General features: G+C 43.4%; 1 protein-coding gene and 1 long non-coding RNA gene across 5 annotated transcripts; one reads left to right on the top strand and one right to left on the bottom strand.

Moving 5' to 3' along the window:
• Nucleotides 1–540: 540 nt before the first annotated feature.
• Nucleotides 541–2,669, bottom strand: LOC135482806 (uncharacterized). Of its 4 annotated transcripts, none has more exons than XM_064763222.1 (5): nucleotides 2,600–2,669; nucleotides 1,967–2,347; nucleotides 1,612–1,750; nucleotides 1,282–1,394; nucleotides 541–959 (listed from the first exon to the last, which is right to left on the bottom strand). In XM_064763222.1, the coding sequence occupies exons 2-5, from the start codon at nucleotides 2,323–2,325 to the stop codon at nucleotides 896–898; spliced, it is 675 nt and encodes a 224-aa protein (XP_064619292.1). In that variant the 5' UTR covers nucleotides 2,326–2,347; nucleotides 2,600–2,669; the 3' UTR covers nucleotides 541–895. The 4 variants fall into 4 exon arrangements, with proteins under 4 accessions (XP_064619292.1, XP_064619299.1, XP_064619284.1 ...); XM_064763229.1 differs by lacking the exon at nucleotides 2,600–2,669 and adding an exon at nucleotides 2,561–2,577; XM_064763214.1 differs by lacking the exon at nucleotides 2,600–2,669 and adding an exon at nucleotides 2,438–2,572.
• A 13,850-nt stretch (nucleotides 2,670–16,519) lies between these two features.
• On the top strand, nucleotides 16,520–18,183 carry LOC135482826 (uncharacterized). The gene is made up of 2 exons (XR_010446275.1): nucleotides 16,520–16,731; nucleotides 17,205–18,183. It is a non-coding gene; the product is annotated as an uncharacterized LOC135482826 (long non-coding RNA).
• The last annotated feature ends 31 nt before the right edge of the window (nucleotides 18,184–18,214 follow it).

Here is an 18,214-nt window from a genome sequence, read left to right on the forward strand (position 1 = left end):
TGCAGGAAAAAATCTATTGCCGAAAAACAGGTCAGTGGAACGCTATCTATTTGAATATGATTTTTGATATTTTCATGTGATCAGTGGGTTAAATCTGCATCGACTTGCCACCAGCTCAGTGCAATACGTTTGGAAAGTGTTACGATTCTAATCAAAGCGTTCACAGGGAAGCCCCAGTGTTGCTGAACATTGGAATACATAGCTCGGTCGTGTTTCAAGCTTTTTCCATCATGACTACAACTCCTCTGCTGTCGACCCTCTGCAAACCTGGGCTCAGTATTCCATTGAAGTGATGACCGTCCCGAGCAACAATCTCTGGCGTAGTGTCCCATTTTTCAGCATTAGAAGCAAGATGATTCACAACTGATGCGATGGCCAGGCCTCACGCTCGCAGCCCGGTCCTCATAGCCCTGTCATGCTTTGATCTACAAAGGGAATTTGCCAGTGGGTCCATCACGTCTGCAGACCACTTCGCCATAAACTTGAGTGAACCTAGCAAAGAATTTGAGCTAAAACAGTCAGTCTGTTGATTTATTTCAGTACTACATGTACAAAATAGTTTCCCATCTGGTTTTCGACCTCTGTTGCTTCCCTGGCCGCCAGACAGCAGAATGATGTCCCAGGTTAGACAAAGGGAAATCGTTGTATCATCATACTGTGCGAGAGGAGCCCGACAAAGCAAAGAATGTGGACTAAGATTTTTGGACTAAGGAAGGAGCAAAAAGGCAAATTGAAAGGATTAAACAACACAACTTTGTATCACGATCGAGCCTCTTGATATTAAAATGGTTCACATCCTCAAACCATGCTGATCACATTTCAACTCCGCATGCCATGTCTATGGCCGTCCGACGCGACGCTTACATCCCGACCGAATACGGTTATTATAAACGAGTTATTTATCTGGATGGTCGAGGTCCATAGCGACGTTCACGTGAGGTTCTGGCAGTCCCGTGGTTCTGAAAGTATTGAAAACTGGCTTTGTACAAGAAGCAGGCAAAGAGGAAATCGCCAAAATAAAAGCAAATAGATGTCAATTGTATCGACATTGATAGATAGCTAGATCCATTAGCGTTGGTGATCGGACACATCGAACGCTTTGCCTCAACTTTGCTCTCCTCGGAGTGTAGTTCGGTGCTGGCATCGGAAAAGCCAACGTAATGTCGACTATATATGTCAGAGAGGCGGGTCGCCTTTCTGTTTGACTGCCACAAAACACATAAATACACGAACGCGTTCTCCTTGGACGATATCATAGTCCATTTATCACTGTTTACTTACTCTGGTTCTGAAAGCGTAATCGAGCCTTTACGACGGAATGGTGTCGGTTCTGGCTGCAGACCGCTGACGACTGTGCAAGATCCCATGCCAGTGATGGACGTGCGAGATGGACGCTGTCAAAAAGAACATAACTCAAGGCATCAGTAACTTGGCAGAGTAATGGCATATCTATATAGACACTGCACTCCATGGAGATTGTCTTACTTCACGATTATTGAAAAGGCCTCGATCCTTGTTATAAAAGGGACAGTATCTTAGAAAGACATTCGCGGGCCTTCACCAGAAGTCATGTCTAACGAATTTGAATGCATTTCATAGGATCCAACTTACCTGACCCAGATTCGGCGGTAGAGGTCGTCTCGGTAAAGGCGGCCTTCTTGAATATACGCCAAGGATTATGCCATAGGCAAGGAACGCTGCACCGAACCCCATCAGAATCGGCCCTCCTGCTCGATGTCCCCGAATGACTCTGAAATGCAAGATTCAGCACTGAACGGGTCGGTGAAAGCATTTTCCTTCACCCTGTTTCGAAACTGACAGATATTCTATAACTGTGCTTCTGCATGCAGTTACAAAGAGTTTGGCTAAGTTAGAGCAAAACTGCGCATGAGTGGAGAAAGAGCTTGAAATTCTTTTTTAAATTGCCAGCACCTTTCAAGACACCTAACCATGAACGAGTGCTTACACGATTTCCAATGCACTGTAAGGAGTCGTAGAATGTCCAACACAAGTTAACGCTAGTCCAGTCAAGAGAAAGACTATCCCTACACAGATGAAGCTGGCGAAGATACAGATTTGGAGGTGTGCCATGTCATAAAGGTCACCTCCACTTTGTTTTCTATGCTCATGTTGTTCTTGTCGGCAGATTGTGTTCTTTGTTATATGCGCTACTGTCGGCTCTGTTCCGCTCTTGGGGTGATGTACCGCTGATGCAGGCTCCGTAGTGACCTCCAGAACTGGCGGTTCTGAACGTGCCTCGTCTTGGTGCGAGATTATGACGTTCGGAACATCCTGCTGGTGTTTCTGCCTATCTTCGTGAGCCATGTTCACGAGTTACTCAAGAAAACTGGAAAAGAACTTTTAGAATTAGATTACAAGTCAAGGCTTTGATCATCTCGTAGCTCTCAACTATAAAGAACATATCACTGACGAATACCTCCTCCGTTGCACACTGTATACACCAAGTAAGCCCTATATCACATATCATCCTAACTTGCAACCGACTCCCAGCCCCCCTTCCTAGGCAATGCAGTCTACCAGCAGCAGAATGCAGTACAACCTCATTGGCCAGGCGAGAAGCACCGAGTAAGAGGACTACCTCAAGGGCTGCATATCCACATGTGATCGTGTGTGTAGGGATTCCATGCATTGATCATTGAATGCACAGATCAATCGACTTGGCAAGTACTTCACTCATCAAGTGGCACAGGTTTGCAGCATGTGAATGTGTACCCGCCATTGATACACTAGGCCTTATAGATACTTAAGTGCTGATCCTATCGAAAAACTAGCAACAACACTGGCACCACCACATATCGTCGGTGATGATGGAGAGAGCGGTAGCTGGTACTTATTCAGCACGGTTCACTGGCAGTTCAATGTGCTCATGACGTGACGAGAGCAAATCTTTCGGGTGGGGCGGAGTCCGCCATATTGCTGACATCATCGGCGCCAACAACTATTTCTTTTGACCCTGCCCGAGTCTATCAAAACAATTCATTGATTGATTCTGACCCTGCTGACCTCGATTTTTAAAACTTTTAAAAAAAGGCCATTTAAACTCCAAATCAACTGCAAGCATAATCTTTTATATCACTGAGGTATATGGATACGATATGTTGAGAAAAATCTATAGAACTATCGAAATATAAGACTGCTTGGAACTATTTCGGCGAATCACTCTGCCACCGGCGCGACCTTGTCACAATTGCGGCGCGCTCTTTTGCATATCGCATATAAGTGGCGAATAAAATCTCCCTTATCGTATGAAAGCCTTGACGGTTCAGTGCTGAGAGTGTATGACTGTGGACCGGCTGGTCACGGGTTCGACTCCCGATGAATCTGCCGTAGTTCTTTCTTCTTTTTTTTCTTCTTCCGAATCTTTTATCTGATCATCCATGTACGGATGTCAAAATTTTCATTATTATCCGTATCATATACCGCACCCAAACTTTTCAAACTGCAGCACATACTGATTCTGGGCGTTCGAGTACTACCGAGGATGGTTGGAATCGGCAGCTAGTATTTTCGAGGCTACATTGCGGCAAAGAAGTATAAGTGTCGGACCGTGACTTTGCCAATCAGAATTAGTCAAAGGGTATCCTGAGCTTCGGGCTTTTTATACTCCTTCGTCATATCGAGAGGCGGAGGATATTGAAAACCACGGGTGCCTGGATGGTTAAAGGGGTACGGCACATATCGTCGGTGATGATGTAAAGAGCGGTAGCCTGTACATATTCAGCGCGGTTAACAAGCAGTTCAATGTGCTCATTACATGATGAGAGCAAATCTTACGGGTGGGGCGGAATCCGCCATATTGCTGACATCATCGGCGCCAACAACTATTTCCTTTGACCCTGCCCGAGTCTTTCAAAACAATTCATTGATTGACTCAGTCTGACCCTGCTGACCTCGATTTTTAAAACTTTTAAAAAAAAGGCCATTTAAACACTAAATCAACTGCAAGCATAATCTTTTATATCACTGAGGTATATGGATACGATATGTTGAGAAAAATCTGTAGAGCTATCGAAATATAAGACTACTTGGAACTATTTCGGCGAATCACTCTGCCACCGGCGTGACCTTGTCACAATTGCGGCGCGCTCTTTTGCATATCGTATATAAGTGACGAATAAAATCTCCCTTACCGTATGAAAGCCTTGACGGTTCAGTGCTGAGAGTGTTTGACTGTGGACCGGCTGGTCACGGGTTCGACTCCCGATGAATCTGCCACAGTTCTCTCTTCTTTTTTTTCTTCTTCCGAATCTTTTATCTGATCATCCATGTACGGATGTCAAAATTTTCATTATTATCCGTATCATATACCGCACCCAAACTTTTCAAACTGCAGCACATACTGATTCTGGGCGTTCGAGTACTACCGAAGATGGTTGGAATCGGCAGCTAGTATTTTCGAGGCGACATTGCGGCAAAGAAGTATAAGTGTCGGACCGTGACTTTGCCAATCAGAATTAGTCAAAGGGTATCCAGCTGAGCTTCGGGCTTTTTATACTCCTTCGTCATATCGAGAGGCGGAGGATATTGAAAACCACGGGTGCCTGGATGGTTAAAGGGGTACGGCACATATCGTCGGTGATGATGTAAAGAGCGGTAGCCTGTACATATTCAGCGCGGTTAACAAGCAGTTCAATGTGCTCATTACATGATGAGAGCAAATCTTACGGGTGGGGCGGAATCCGCCATATTGCTGACATCATCGGCGCCAACAACTATTTCCTTTGACCCTGCCCGAGTCTTTCAAAACAATTCATTGATTGACTCAGTCTGACCCTGCTGACCTCGATTTTTAAAACTTTTAAAAAAAAGGCCATTTAAACACTAAATCAACTGCAAGCATAATCTTTTATATCACTGAGGTATATGGATACGATATGTTGAGAAAAATCTATAGAACTATCGAAATATAAGACTGCTTGGAACTATTTCGGCGAATCACTCTGCCACCGGCGCGACCTTGTCACAATTGCGGCGCGCTCTTTTGCATATCGCATATAAGTGGCGAATAAAATCTCCCTTATCGTATGAAAGCCTTGACGGTTCAGTGCTGAGAGTGTTTGACTGTGGACTGGCTGGTCACGGGTTCGACTCCCGATGAATCTGCCGCAGTTCTTTCTTCTTTTTTTTCTTCTTCCGAATCTTTTATCTGATCATCCATGTACGGATGTCAAAATTTTCATTATTATCCGTATCATATACCGCACCCAAACTTTTCAAACTGCAGCACATACTGATTCTGGGCGTTCGAGTACTACCGAGGATGGTTGGAATCGGCAGCTAGTATTTTCGAGGCTACATTGCGGCAAAGAAGTATAAGTGTCGGACCGTGCCGACTTTGCCAATCAGAATTAGTCAAAGGGTATCCTGAGCTTCGGGCTTTTTATACTCCTTCGTCATATCGAGAGGCGGAGGATATTGAAAACCACTGGTGCCTGGATGGTTAAAGGGGTACGGCACATATCGTCGGTGATGATGTAAAGAGCGGTAGCCTGTACATATTCAGTGCGGTTAACAAGCAGTTCAATGTGCTCATTACATGATGAGAGCAAATCTTACGGGTGGGGCGGAATCCGCCATATTGCTGACATCATCGGCGCCAACAACTATTTCCTCTGACCCTGCCCGAGTCTTTAAAAACAATTCATTGATTGACTCAGTCTGACCCTGCTGACCTCGATTTTTAAAACTTTTAAAAAAAGGCCATTTAAACACTAAATCAACTGCAAGCATAATCTTTTATATCACTGAGGTATATGGATACGATATGTTGAGAAAAATCTATAGAACTATCGAAATATAAGACTGCTTGGAACTATTTCGGCGAATCACTCTGCCACCGGCGCGACCTTGTCACAATTGCGGCGCGCTCTTTTGCATATCGCATATAAGTGGCGAATAAAATCTCCCTTATCGTATGAAAGCCTTGACGGTTCAGTGCTGAGAGTGTTTGACTGTGGACCGGCTGGTCACGGGTTCGACTCCCGATGAATCTGCCGCAGTTCTCTCTTCTTTTTTTTCTTCTTCCGAATCTTTTATCTGATCATCCATGTACGGATGTCAAAATTTTCATTATTATCCGTATCATATACCGCACCCAAACTTTTCAAACTGCAGCACATACTGATTCTGGGCGTTCGAGTACTACCGAGGATGGTTGGAATCGGCAGCTAGTATTTTCGAGGCTACATTGCGGCAAAGAAGTATAAGTGTCGGACCGTGACTTTGCCAATCAGAATTAGTCAAAGGGTATCCTGAGCTTCGGGCTTTTTATACTCCTTCGTCATATCGAGAGGCGGAGGATATTGAAAACCACGGGTGCCTGGATGGTTAAAGGGGTACGGCACATATCGTCGGTGATGATGTAAAGAGCGGTAGCCTGTACATATTCAGCGCGGTTAACAAGCAGTTCAATGTGCTCATTACATGATGAGAGCAAATCTTACGGGTTGGGCGGAATCCGCCATATTGCTGACATCATCGGCGCCAACAACTATTTCCTTTGACCCTGCCCGAGTCTTTAAAAACAATTCATTGATTGACTCAGTCTGACCCTGCTGACCTCGATTTTTAAAACTTTTTAAAAAAAGGCCATTTAAAAACTAAATCAACTGCAAGCATAATCTTTTATATCACTGAGGTATATGGATACGATATGTTGAGAAAAATCTGTAGAGCTATCGAAATATAAGACTACTTGGAACTATTTCGGCGAATCACTCTGCCACCGGCGTGACCTTGTCACAATTGCGGCGCGCTCTTTTGCATATCGTATATAAGTGACGAATAAAATCTCCCTTAATGTATGAAAGCCTTGACGGTTCAGTGCTGAGAGTGTTTGACTGTGGACCGGCTGGTCACGGGTTCGACTCCCGATGAATCTGCCGCAGTTCTCTCTTCTTTTTTTCCTTCTTCCGAATCTTTTATCTGATCATCCATGTACGGATGTCAAAATTTTCATTATTATCCGTATCATATCCCGCACCCAAACTTTTCAAACTGCAGCACATACTGATTCTGGGCGTTCGAGTACTACCGAGGATGGTTGGAATCGGCAGCTAGTATTTTCGAGGCTACATTGCGGCAAAGAAGTATAAGTGTCGGACCGTGACTTTGCCAATCAGAATTAGTCAAAGGGTATCCTGAGCTTCGGGCTTTTTATACTCCTTCGTCATATCGAGAGGCGGAGGATATTGAAAACCACGGGTGCCTGGATGGTTAAAGGGGTACGGCACATATCGTCGGTGATGATGTAAAGAGCGGTAGCCTGTACATATTCAGCGCGGTTAACAAGCAGTTCAATGTGCTCATTACATGATGAGAGCAAATCTTACGGGTGGGGCGGAATCCGCCATATTGCTGACATCATCGGCGCCAACAACTATTTCCTTTGACCCTGCCCGAGTCTTTCAAAACAATTCATTGATTGACTCAGTCTGACCCTGCTGACCTCGATTTTTAAAACTTTTAAAAAAAAGGCCATTTAAACACTAAATCAACTGCAAGCATAATCTTTTATATCACTGAGGTATATGGATACGATATGTTGAGAAAAATCTGTAGAGCTATCGAAATATAAGACTACTTGGAACTATTTCGGCGAATCACTCTGCCACCGGCGTGACCTTGTCACAATTGCGGCGCGCTCTTTTGCATATCGTATATAAGTGACGAATAAAATCTCCCTTACCGTATGAAAGCCTTGACGGTTCAGTGCTGAGAGTGTTTGACTGTGGACCGGCTGGTCACGGGTTCGACTCCCGATGAATCTGCCACAGTTCTCTCTTCTTTTTTTTCTTCTTCCGAATCTTTTATCTGATCATCCATGTACGGATGTCAAAATTTTCATTATTATCCGTATCATATACCGCACCCAAACTTTTCAAACTGCAGCACATACTGATTCTGGGCGTTCGAGTACTACCGAAGATGGTTGGAATCGGCAGCTAGTATTTTCGAGGCGACATTGCGGCAAAGAAGTATAAGTGTCGGACCGTGACTTTGCCAATCAGAATTAGTCAAAGGGTATCCAGCTGAGCTTCGGGCTTTTTATACTCCTTCGTCATATCGAGAGGCGGAGGATATTGAAAACCACGGGTGCCTGGATGGTTAAAGGGGTACGGCACATATCGTCGGTGATGATGTAAAGAGCGGTAGCCTGTACATATTCAGCGCGGTTAACAAGCAGTTCAATGTGCTCATTACATGATGAGAGCAAATCTTACGGGTTGGGCGGAATCCGCCATATTGCTGACATCATCGGCGCCAACAACTATTTCCTTTGACCCTGCCCGAGTCTTTCAAAACAATTCATTGATTGACTCAGTCTGACCCTGCTGACCTCGATTTTTAAAACTTTTAAAAAAAAGGCCATTTAAACACTAAATCAACTGCAAGCATAATCTTTTATATCACTGAGGTATATGGATACGATATGTTGAGAAAAATCTGTAGAGCTATCGAAATATAAGACTACTTGGAACTATTTCGGCGAATCACTCTGCCACCGGCGTGACCTTGTCACAATTGCGGCGCGCTCTTTTGCATATCGTATATAAGTGACGAATAAAATCTCCCTTAATGTATGAAAGCCTTGACGGTTCAGTGCTGAGAGTGTTTGACTGTGGACCGGCTGGTCACGGGTTCGACTCCCGATGAATCTGCCGCAGTTCTTTCTTCTTTTTTTTCTTCTTCCGAATCTTTTATCTGATCATCCATGTACGGATGTCAAAATTTTCATTATTATCCGTATCATATCCCGCACCCAAACTTTTCAAACTGCAGCACATACTGATTCTGGGCGTTCGAGTACTACCGAGGATGGTTGGAATCGGCAGCTAGTATTTTCGAGGTGACATTGCGGCAAAGAGGTATAAGTGTCGGACCGTGACTTTGCCAATCAGAATTAGTCAAAGGGTATCCAGCTGAGCTTCGGGCTTTTTATACTCCTTCGTCATATCGAGAGGCGGAGGATATTGAAAACCACGGGTGCCTGGATGGTTAAAGGGGTACGGCACATATCGTCGGTGATGATGTAAAGAGCGGTAGCCTGTACATATTCAGCGCGGTTAACAAGCAGTTCAATGTGCTCATTACATGATGAGAGCAAATCTTACGGGTGGGGCGGAATCCGCCATATTGCTGACATCATCGGCGCCAACAACTATTTCCTTTGACCCTGCCCGAGTCTTTCAAAACAATTCATTGATTGACTCAGTCTGACCCTGCTGACCTCGATTTTTAAAACTTTTTAAAAAAAAGGCCATTTAAACACTAAATCAACTGCAAGCATAATCTTTTATATCACTGAGGTATATGGATACGATATGTTGAGAAAAATCTGTAGAGCTATCGAAATATAAGACTACTTGGAACTATTTCGGCGAATCACTCTGCCACCGGCGTGACCTTGTCACAATTGCGGCGCGCTCTTTTGCATATCGTATATAAGTGACGAATAAAATCTCCCTTAATGTATGAAAGCCTTGACGGTTCAGTGCTGAGAGTGTTTGACTGTGGACCGGCTGGTCACGGGTTCGACTCCCGATGAATCTGCCGCAGTTCTCTCTTCTTTTTTTTCTTCTTCCGAATCTTTTATCTGATCATCCATGTACGGATGTCAAAATTTTCATTATTATCCGTATCATATCCCGCACCCAAACTTTTCAAACTGCAGCACATACTGATTCTGGGCGTTCGAGTACTACCGAGGATGGTTGGAATCGGCAGCTAGTATTTTCGAGGTGACATTGCGGCAAAGAAGTATAAGTGTCGGACCGTGACTTTGCCAATCAGAATTAGTCAAAGGGTATCCAGCTGAGCTTCGGGCTTTTTATACTCCTTCGTCATATCGAGAGGCGGAGGATATTGAAAACCACGGGTGCCTGGATGGTTAAAGGGGTACGGCACATATCGTCGGTGATGATGTAAAGAGCGGTAGCCTGTACATATTCAGCGCGGTTAACAAGCAGTTCAATGTGCTCATTACATGATGAGAGCAAATCTTACGGGTGGGGCGGAATCCGCCATATTGCTGACATCATCGGCGCCAACAACTATTTCCTTTGACCCTGCCCGAGTCTTTCAAAACAATTCATTGATTGACTCAGTCTGACCCTGCTGACCTCGATTTTTAAAACTTTTTAAAAAAAGGCCATTTAAAAACTAAATCAACTGCAAGCATAATCTTTTATATCACTGAGGTATATGGATACGATATGTTGAGAAAAATCTATAGAACTATCGAAATATAAGACTGCTTGGAACTATTTCGGCGAATCACTCTGCCACCGGCGCGACCTTGTCACAATTGCGGCGCGCTCTTTTGCATATCGCATATAAGTGGCGAATAAAATCTCCCTTATCGTATGAAAGCCTTGACGGTTCAGTGCTGAGAGTGTTTGACTGTGGACTGGCTGGTCACGGGTTCGACTCCCGATGAATCTGCCGCAGTTCTTTCTTTTTTTTTTTCTTCTTCCGAATCTTTTATCTGATCATCCATGTACGGATGTCAAAATTTTCATTATTATCCGTATCATATACCGCACCCAAACTTTTCAAACTGCAGCACATACTGATTCTGGGCGTTCGAGTACTACCGAGGATGGTTGGAATCGGCAGCTAGTATTTTCGAGGCTACATTGCGGCAAAGAAGTATAAGTGTCGGACCGTGACTTTGCCAATCAGAATTAGTCAAAGGGTATCCTGAGCTTCGGGCTTTTTATACTCCTTCGTCATATCGAGAGGCGGAGGATATTGAAAACCACTGGTGCCTGGATGGTTAAAGGGGTACGGCACATATCGTCGGTGATGATGTAAAGAGCGGTAGCCTGTACATATTCAGTGCGGTTAACAAGCAGTTCAATGTGCTCATTACATGATGAGAGCAAATCTTACGGGTGGGGCGGAATCCGCCATATTGCTGACATCATCGGCGCCAACAACTATTTCCTTTGACCCTGCCCGAGTCTTTAAAAACAATTCATTGATTGACTCAGTCTGACCCTGCTGACCTCGATTTTTAAAACTTTTTAAAAAAGGCCATTTAAACACTAAATCAACTGCAAGCATAATCTTTTATATCACTGAGGTATATGGATACGATATGTTGAGAAAAATCTATAGAACTATCGAAATATAAGACTGCTTGGAACTATTTCGGCGAATCACTCTGCCACCGGCGCGACCTTGTCACAATTGCGGCGCGCTCTTTTGCATATCGCATATAAGTGGCGAATAAAATCTCCCTTATCGTATGAAAGCCTTGACGGTTCAGTGCTGAGAGTGTTTGACTGTGGACCGGCTGGTCACGGGTTCGACTCCCGATGAATCTGCCGCAGTTCTCTCTTCTTTTTTTTCTTCTTCCGAATCTTTTATCTGATCATCCATGTACGGATGTCAAAATTTTCATTATTATCCGTATCATATACCGCACCCAAACTTTTCAAACTGCAGCACATACTGATTCTGGGCGTTCGAGTACTACCGAGGATGGTTGGAATCGGCAGCTAGTATTTTCGAGGCTACATTGCGGCAAAGAAGTATAAGTGTCGGACCGTGACTTTGCCAATCAGAATTAGTCAAAGGGTATCCTGAGCTTCGGGCTTTTTATACTCCTTCGTCATATCGAGAGGCGGAGGATATTGAAAACCACGGGTGCCTGGATGGTTAAAGGGGTACGGCACATATCGTCGGTGATGATGTAAAGAGCGGTAGCCTGTACATATTCAGCGCGGTTAACAAGCAGTTCAATGTGCTCATTACATGATGAGAGCAAATCTTACGGGTTGGGCGGAATCCGCCATATTGCTGACATCATCGGCGCCAACAACTATTTCCTTTGACCCTGCCCGAGTCTTTCAAAACAATTCATTGATTGACTCAGTCTGACCCTGCTGACCTCGATTTTTAAAACTTTTAAAAAAAAGGCCATTTAAAAACTAAATCAACTGCAAGCATAATCTTTTATATCACTGAGGTATATGGATACGATATGTTGAGAAAAATCTGTAGAGCTATCGAAATATAAGACTACTTGGAACTATTTCGGCGAATCACTCTGCCACCGGCGTGACCTTGTCACAATTGCGGCGCGCTCTTTTGCATATCGTATATAAGTGACGAATAAAATCTCCCTTAATGTATGAAAGCCTTGACGGTTCAGTGCTGAGAGTGTTTGACTGTGGACCGGCTGGTCACGGGTTCGACTCCCGATGAATCTGCCGCAGTTCTCTCTTCTTTTTTTCCTTCTTCCGAATCTTTTATCTGATCATCCATGTACGGATGTCAAAATTTTCATTATTATCCGTATCATATCCCGCACCCAAACTTTTCAAACTGCAGCACATACTGATTCTGGGCGTTCGAGTACTACCGAGGATGGTTGGAATCGGCAGCTAGTATTTTCGAGGCGACATTGCGGCAAAGAAGTATAAGTGTCGGACCGTGACTTTGCCAATCAGAATTAGTCAAAGGGTATCCAGCTGAGCTTCGGGCTTTTTATACTCCTTCGTCATATCGAGAGGCGGAGGATATTGAAAACCACGGGTGCCTGGATGGTTAAAGGGGTACGGCACATATCGTCGGTGATGATGTAAAGAGCGGTAGCCTGTACATATTCAGCGCGGTTAACAGGCAGTTCAATGTGCTCATTACATGATGAGAGCAAATCTTACGGGTGGGGCGGAATCCGCCATATTGCTGACATCATCGGCGCCAACAACTATTTCCTTTGACCCTGCCCGAGTCTTTCAAAACAATTCATTGATTGACTCAGTCTGACCCTGCTGACCTCGATTTTTAAAACTTTTTAAAAAAAAGGCCATTTAAACACTAAATCAACTGCAAGCATAATCTTTTATATCACTGAGGTATATGGATACGATATGTTGAGAAAAATCTGTAGAGCTATCGAAATATAAGACTACTTGGAACTATTTCGGCGAATCACTCTGCCACCGGCGTGACCTTGTCACAATTGCGGCGCGCTCTTTTGCATATCGTATATAAGTGACGAATAAAATCTCCCTTACCGTATGAAAGCCTTGACGGTTCAGTGCTGAGAGTGTTTGACTGTGGACCGGCTGGTCACGGTTTCGACTCCCGATGAATCTGCCGCAGTTCTCTCTTCTTTTTTTTCTTCTTCCGAATCTTTTATCTGATCATCCATGTACGGATGTCAAAATTTTCATTATTATCCGTATCATATACCGCACCCAAACTTTTCAAACTACAGCACATACTGATTCTGGGCGTTCGAGTACCACCGAGGATGGTTGGAATCGGCAGCTAGTATTTTCGAGGCGACATTGCGGCAAAGAAGTATAAGTGTCGGACCGTGACTTTGCCAATCAGAATTAGTCAAAGGGTATCCAGCTGAGCTTCGGGCTTTTTATACTCCTTCGTCATATCGAGAGGCGGAGGATATTGAAAACCACGGGTGCCTGGATGGTTAAAGGGGTACGGCACATATCGTCGGTGATGATGTAAAGAGCGGTAGCCTGTACATATTCAGCACGGTTAACAAGCAGTTCAATGTGCTCATTACATGATGAGAGCAAATCTTACGGGTGGGGCGGAATCCGCCATATTGCTGACATCATCGGCGCCAACAACTATTTCCTTTGACCCTGCCCGAGTCTTTCAAAACAATTCATTGATTGACTCAGTCTTACCCTGCTGACCTCGATTTTTAAAACTTTTAAAAAAAAGGCCATTTAAACACTAAATCAACTGCAAGCATAATCTTTTATATCACTGAGGTATATGGATACGATATGTTGAGAAAAATCTATAGAACTATCGAAATATAAGACTGCTTGGAACTATTTCGGCGAATCACTTTGCCACCGGCGCGACCTTGTCACAATTGCGGCGCGCTCTTTTGCATATCGCATATAAGTGGCGAATAAAATCTCCCTTATCGTATGAAAGCCTTGACGGTTCAGTGCTGAGAGTGTTTGACTGTGGACTGGCTGGTCACGGGTTCGACTCCCGATGAATCTGCCGCCGTTCTTTCTTCTTTTTTTTCTTCTTCCGAATCTTTTATCTGATCATCCATGTACGGATGTCAAAATTTTCATTATTATCCGTATCATATACCGCACCCAAACTTTTCAAACTGCAGCACATACTGATTCTGGGCGTTCGAGTACTACCGAGGATGGTTGGAATCGGCAGCTAGTATTTTCGAGGCGACATTGCGGCAAAGAAGTATAAGTGTCGGACCGTGACTTTGCCAATCAGAATTAGTCAAAGGGTATCCAGCTGAGCTTCGGGCTTTTTATACTCCTTCGTCATATCGAGAGGCGGAGGATATTGAAAACCACTGGTGCCTGGATGGTTAAAGGGGTACGGCACATATCGTCGGTGATGATGTAAAGAGCGGTAGCCTGTACATATTCAGCGCGGTTAACAAGCAGTTCAATGTGCTCATTACATGATAAGAGCAAATCTTACGGGTGGGGCGGAATCCGCCATATTGCTGACATCATCGGCGCCAACAACTATTTCCTTTGACCCTGCCCGAGTCTTTCAAAACAATTCATTGATTGACTCAGTCTGACCCTGCTGACCTCGATTTTTAAAATTTTTTAAAAAAAAGGCCATTTAAACACTAAATCAACTGCAAGCATAATCTTTTATATCACTGAGGTATATGGATACGATATGTTGAGAAAAATCTATAGAACTATCGAAATATAAGACTGCTTGGAACTATTTCGGCGAATCACTCTGCCACCGGCGCGACCTTGTCACAATTGCGGCGCGCTCTTTTGCATATCGTATATAAGTGACGAATAAAATCTCCCTTACCGTATGAAAGCCTTGACGGTTCAGTGCTGAGAGTGTTTGACTGTGGACCGGCTGGTCACGGGTTCGACTCCCGATGAATCTGCCGCAGTTCTCTCTTCTTTTTTTTCTTCTTCCTAATCTTTTATCTGATCATCCATGTACGGATGTCAAAAGTTTCATTATCATCAGTATCATATCCCGCACCCAAACTTTTCAAACTGTAGCACATACTGATTCTGGGCGTTCGAGTACCATCGAGGATGCTTCGAATCGGCAGCTAGTATTTTCGAGGCTACATTGAGGCAAAGAAGTATAAGTGTCGGACCGTGACTTTGCCAATCAGAATTAGTCAAAGGGTATCCTGAGCTTCAGGCATTTTATACTCATTCGTCATATCGAGAGACGGAGGATATTGAAAACCACTGGTGCCTGGATGGTTAAATAGGTACGCCGGTCGTTGACGTATATTTACTGCAGTTTGAAAAGTTTTGGTGCGGGGTATGAAATAAAATGTTGACATCTCTACGTGGATGATAAGATCACAAGATAAGAAAGAAGGAAAAAAAGAAAACTTCGGCAGATTCACCGGGAGTCGAACCCGTGACCTGCCGATCTACAGTCATACACTCTCACACTTAACCGTCAAGGCTTTCATGCCGAAATGGAGGTTTTATTTACTTCTTATATGCGATATGCTAACGAGTGCGGCGCAATTGTGACAAGGTCGCGCAGGTGGCAAAGTGATTGACCGAAATAGATCCAATTAATCGTATATTTCGATAGTTGTACCCATTTTTCTCATCATATCGTACCTATATACCTCAGTGATATAAAAGATTATCTTTGCAGTTGATTTAACGTTTGAATGGCCTTTTTTAAAAGTTTTTAAAAATCGTGGTCAGCAGGGTCAGAGTCAATCAATCAATTGTTTTGAAAGACTGAGGCAGGGTCAAAAGAAATAGTTGTTTGCGTTGATGATGTCAGCAATATGTCGGATTTCCGCTCCACCCTTGAGATTTGCTCTCGTCACGTCATGAGGACATTGAACTGCTGGTGAACCGTGCTGAATAAGTACCAGCTACCGCTCTCTCCATCATCGCCGACGATATGTGACGGTGCCGGTTATTATGACAACGGACAGCTTGATATTCAAGGCATAATTATAGTTGATGTAAAATGAGCGGCAAAGAACATAAATAACTTGTTTATTTTGATTATTCCAACAATTATATTCAACTGTTTCTAATATTTTAGACATGTGCATGCCGTGTGTTGGGATACGAGCCCAACATAACCCATATGCATGTAAAGTATTTGTACTATGTCGGTGTATATCAATACATTGTACTGATTTGTCATGTAAGAGAAGTTTTTAAATTAGGCCTACTGCCGCTTCATGGACAAAAAGGAGGCCTACAAAGGAGTGTTATTACTTTATGGTCAAATAGATTACTACAAACAAGGTAAGCTTTTGACACATAATGGAAATAAACTGAGCATATCCCGCTGATGATATACTCAATAAATGATTGATTTTCAAAAATTCCAATCTGGTTGGCTGAGTTAAATGACGTATCTACCGGTAAAGATACTCCGCAAATGAGATGGAAATATCAAATTTTCTAACCAATGAGCTCTAACCTGCTTCTTAACGACGAACTAAATAATACCCTTTGTTGTTGGCATATCATATCACCGATCAGCCGTCGTGACCGATTGTAGTCTTAAAGTAAAGCAGACCAATTGAATTCCACGTAAAGTTTTAACTTGACATTGATTTCATTGAAGGGTTTTGGAGATCAGTTAGCTTTGGCGACAATCTTCACACCTTGATCATGGGATGCTTGCTAGCCCTACTGTGCTGCTCTGCTTGCTGTGACGCTATGACGAGCAATAGGGTTGATGTTTTGGAGACCGACGGTAAGTTACCCTCTACACACCAGTTTCCTATGTACCTCATCCCACCGCTTTGGCAGGGGCGTGAGACTGGAACAAACGTACTACGGTCCATGGTGCCACTGACTACCTTCGATTCTAACATCATCTCCATTATGACTCTCATGTTATCTTACATATTCTGGTCATGACGTATAGGCTCTGTATTTGAAAGCGTCAACCAAGGACCAGTGAGAAAACAACGTACAATATAATACGATTTAATCCACCAGGATCTTTCACATGAGGAATTGTAATCTCCATATCGAACCCAAGGACCCATGCGCGGGTTCAGAGGTGGCGTTGCTGATATATAGCATGTATCGTATCCAAGACTCTAATCCACCACATTACGCGTTCTACAACAGCAACCAACGAACGGGCCCTTTGACACATTTCCAAAAGACTTGTCCCTTTTGTACTGCAGAATCTGATGCATTTTTTGTTCTGCGTTTAAGATGGAGAAGTTTACTATGTCGAGAGGGGCTTCCTCAACGACACCGTCACCAGGGTGGTATGACCCTGAAGGACGCGATGAGGATACGGACGGCACATTCTCTGCTTATCAACACTACTGTAATAGGGAACGTATCTTTAGCATCTATCTTACATTCAGTGAACATCGTTTTCCTGATGATGACCAAACGCCCATGAGCAGATGTACGAACTCTCCGTTCTTCATTGACGAACCAATCTTATCTTTATTCCAGACTTAGTGCGTATCAGACAACTTGGACATTTTCATCTCCAAGAGAACGTAATGGACATTTATTATCAGCAAGTATCGCTAATTTTGGTTACATGAGGAATGAAAATATGCGATGTCTGATTCTTATGATAAACATTTATTTTTGATCCCATTATGAAATGTGAAATGTTGTTATTGCTCTGTTCAGTGCCGACCATCAGTAGCTATCCTTTAAAAAACCCAGGAACTTGGCCTACCACAGATGTACAATTATGTTCTGTCTCTAACTGTGACAATAAGTAGGCCTATTCCCAGGGGCTAAGTTTACTTTAATAGTTTACCAGATTTATCATGGTGAGATTCTTCTTTGTGAGAACCAGGAAGTTTGGAAGCTTTTCATAAAATGTAAGTCAAACTTGATCATCTGAAGTCCTAAAATAGAAAAGAGCAACGTTTTATAAACAGACACATATTTCAGTGATCTTTTCACTCGTGTTAATTCATCATTTCAAAAAGGAAATATCAACGTTTACCACTTGGCGACCATGCGAATGTATATGGAGTATGCTGTAATCTTGTCAGAGACACAATACATTTGTGTTGGCCTTCCTGTCAAAACAATTTCACTGAATGCCGAAGTAATCCAAATGGATGACACTCAGTTGTAAGCTTGCATGTACTGAGGAACAAGTGCTTGGCCGTCATTTGAAAAAAATAAAATTTGCGTTACTAGATGCCTATTTTTGTAACCTGTTGTTTCAGCTTGTTATTACGGTGTCA

This window comes from Lineus longissimus, chromosome 1 (assembly GCF_910592395.1).
Source record: "Lineus longissimus chromosome 1, tnLinLong1.2, whole genome shotgun sequence".
Taxonomy (NCBI): domain Eukaryota; kingdom Metazoa; phylum Nemertea; class Pilidiophora; order Heteronemertea; family Lineidae; genus Lineus; species Lineus longissimus.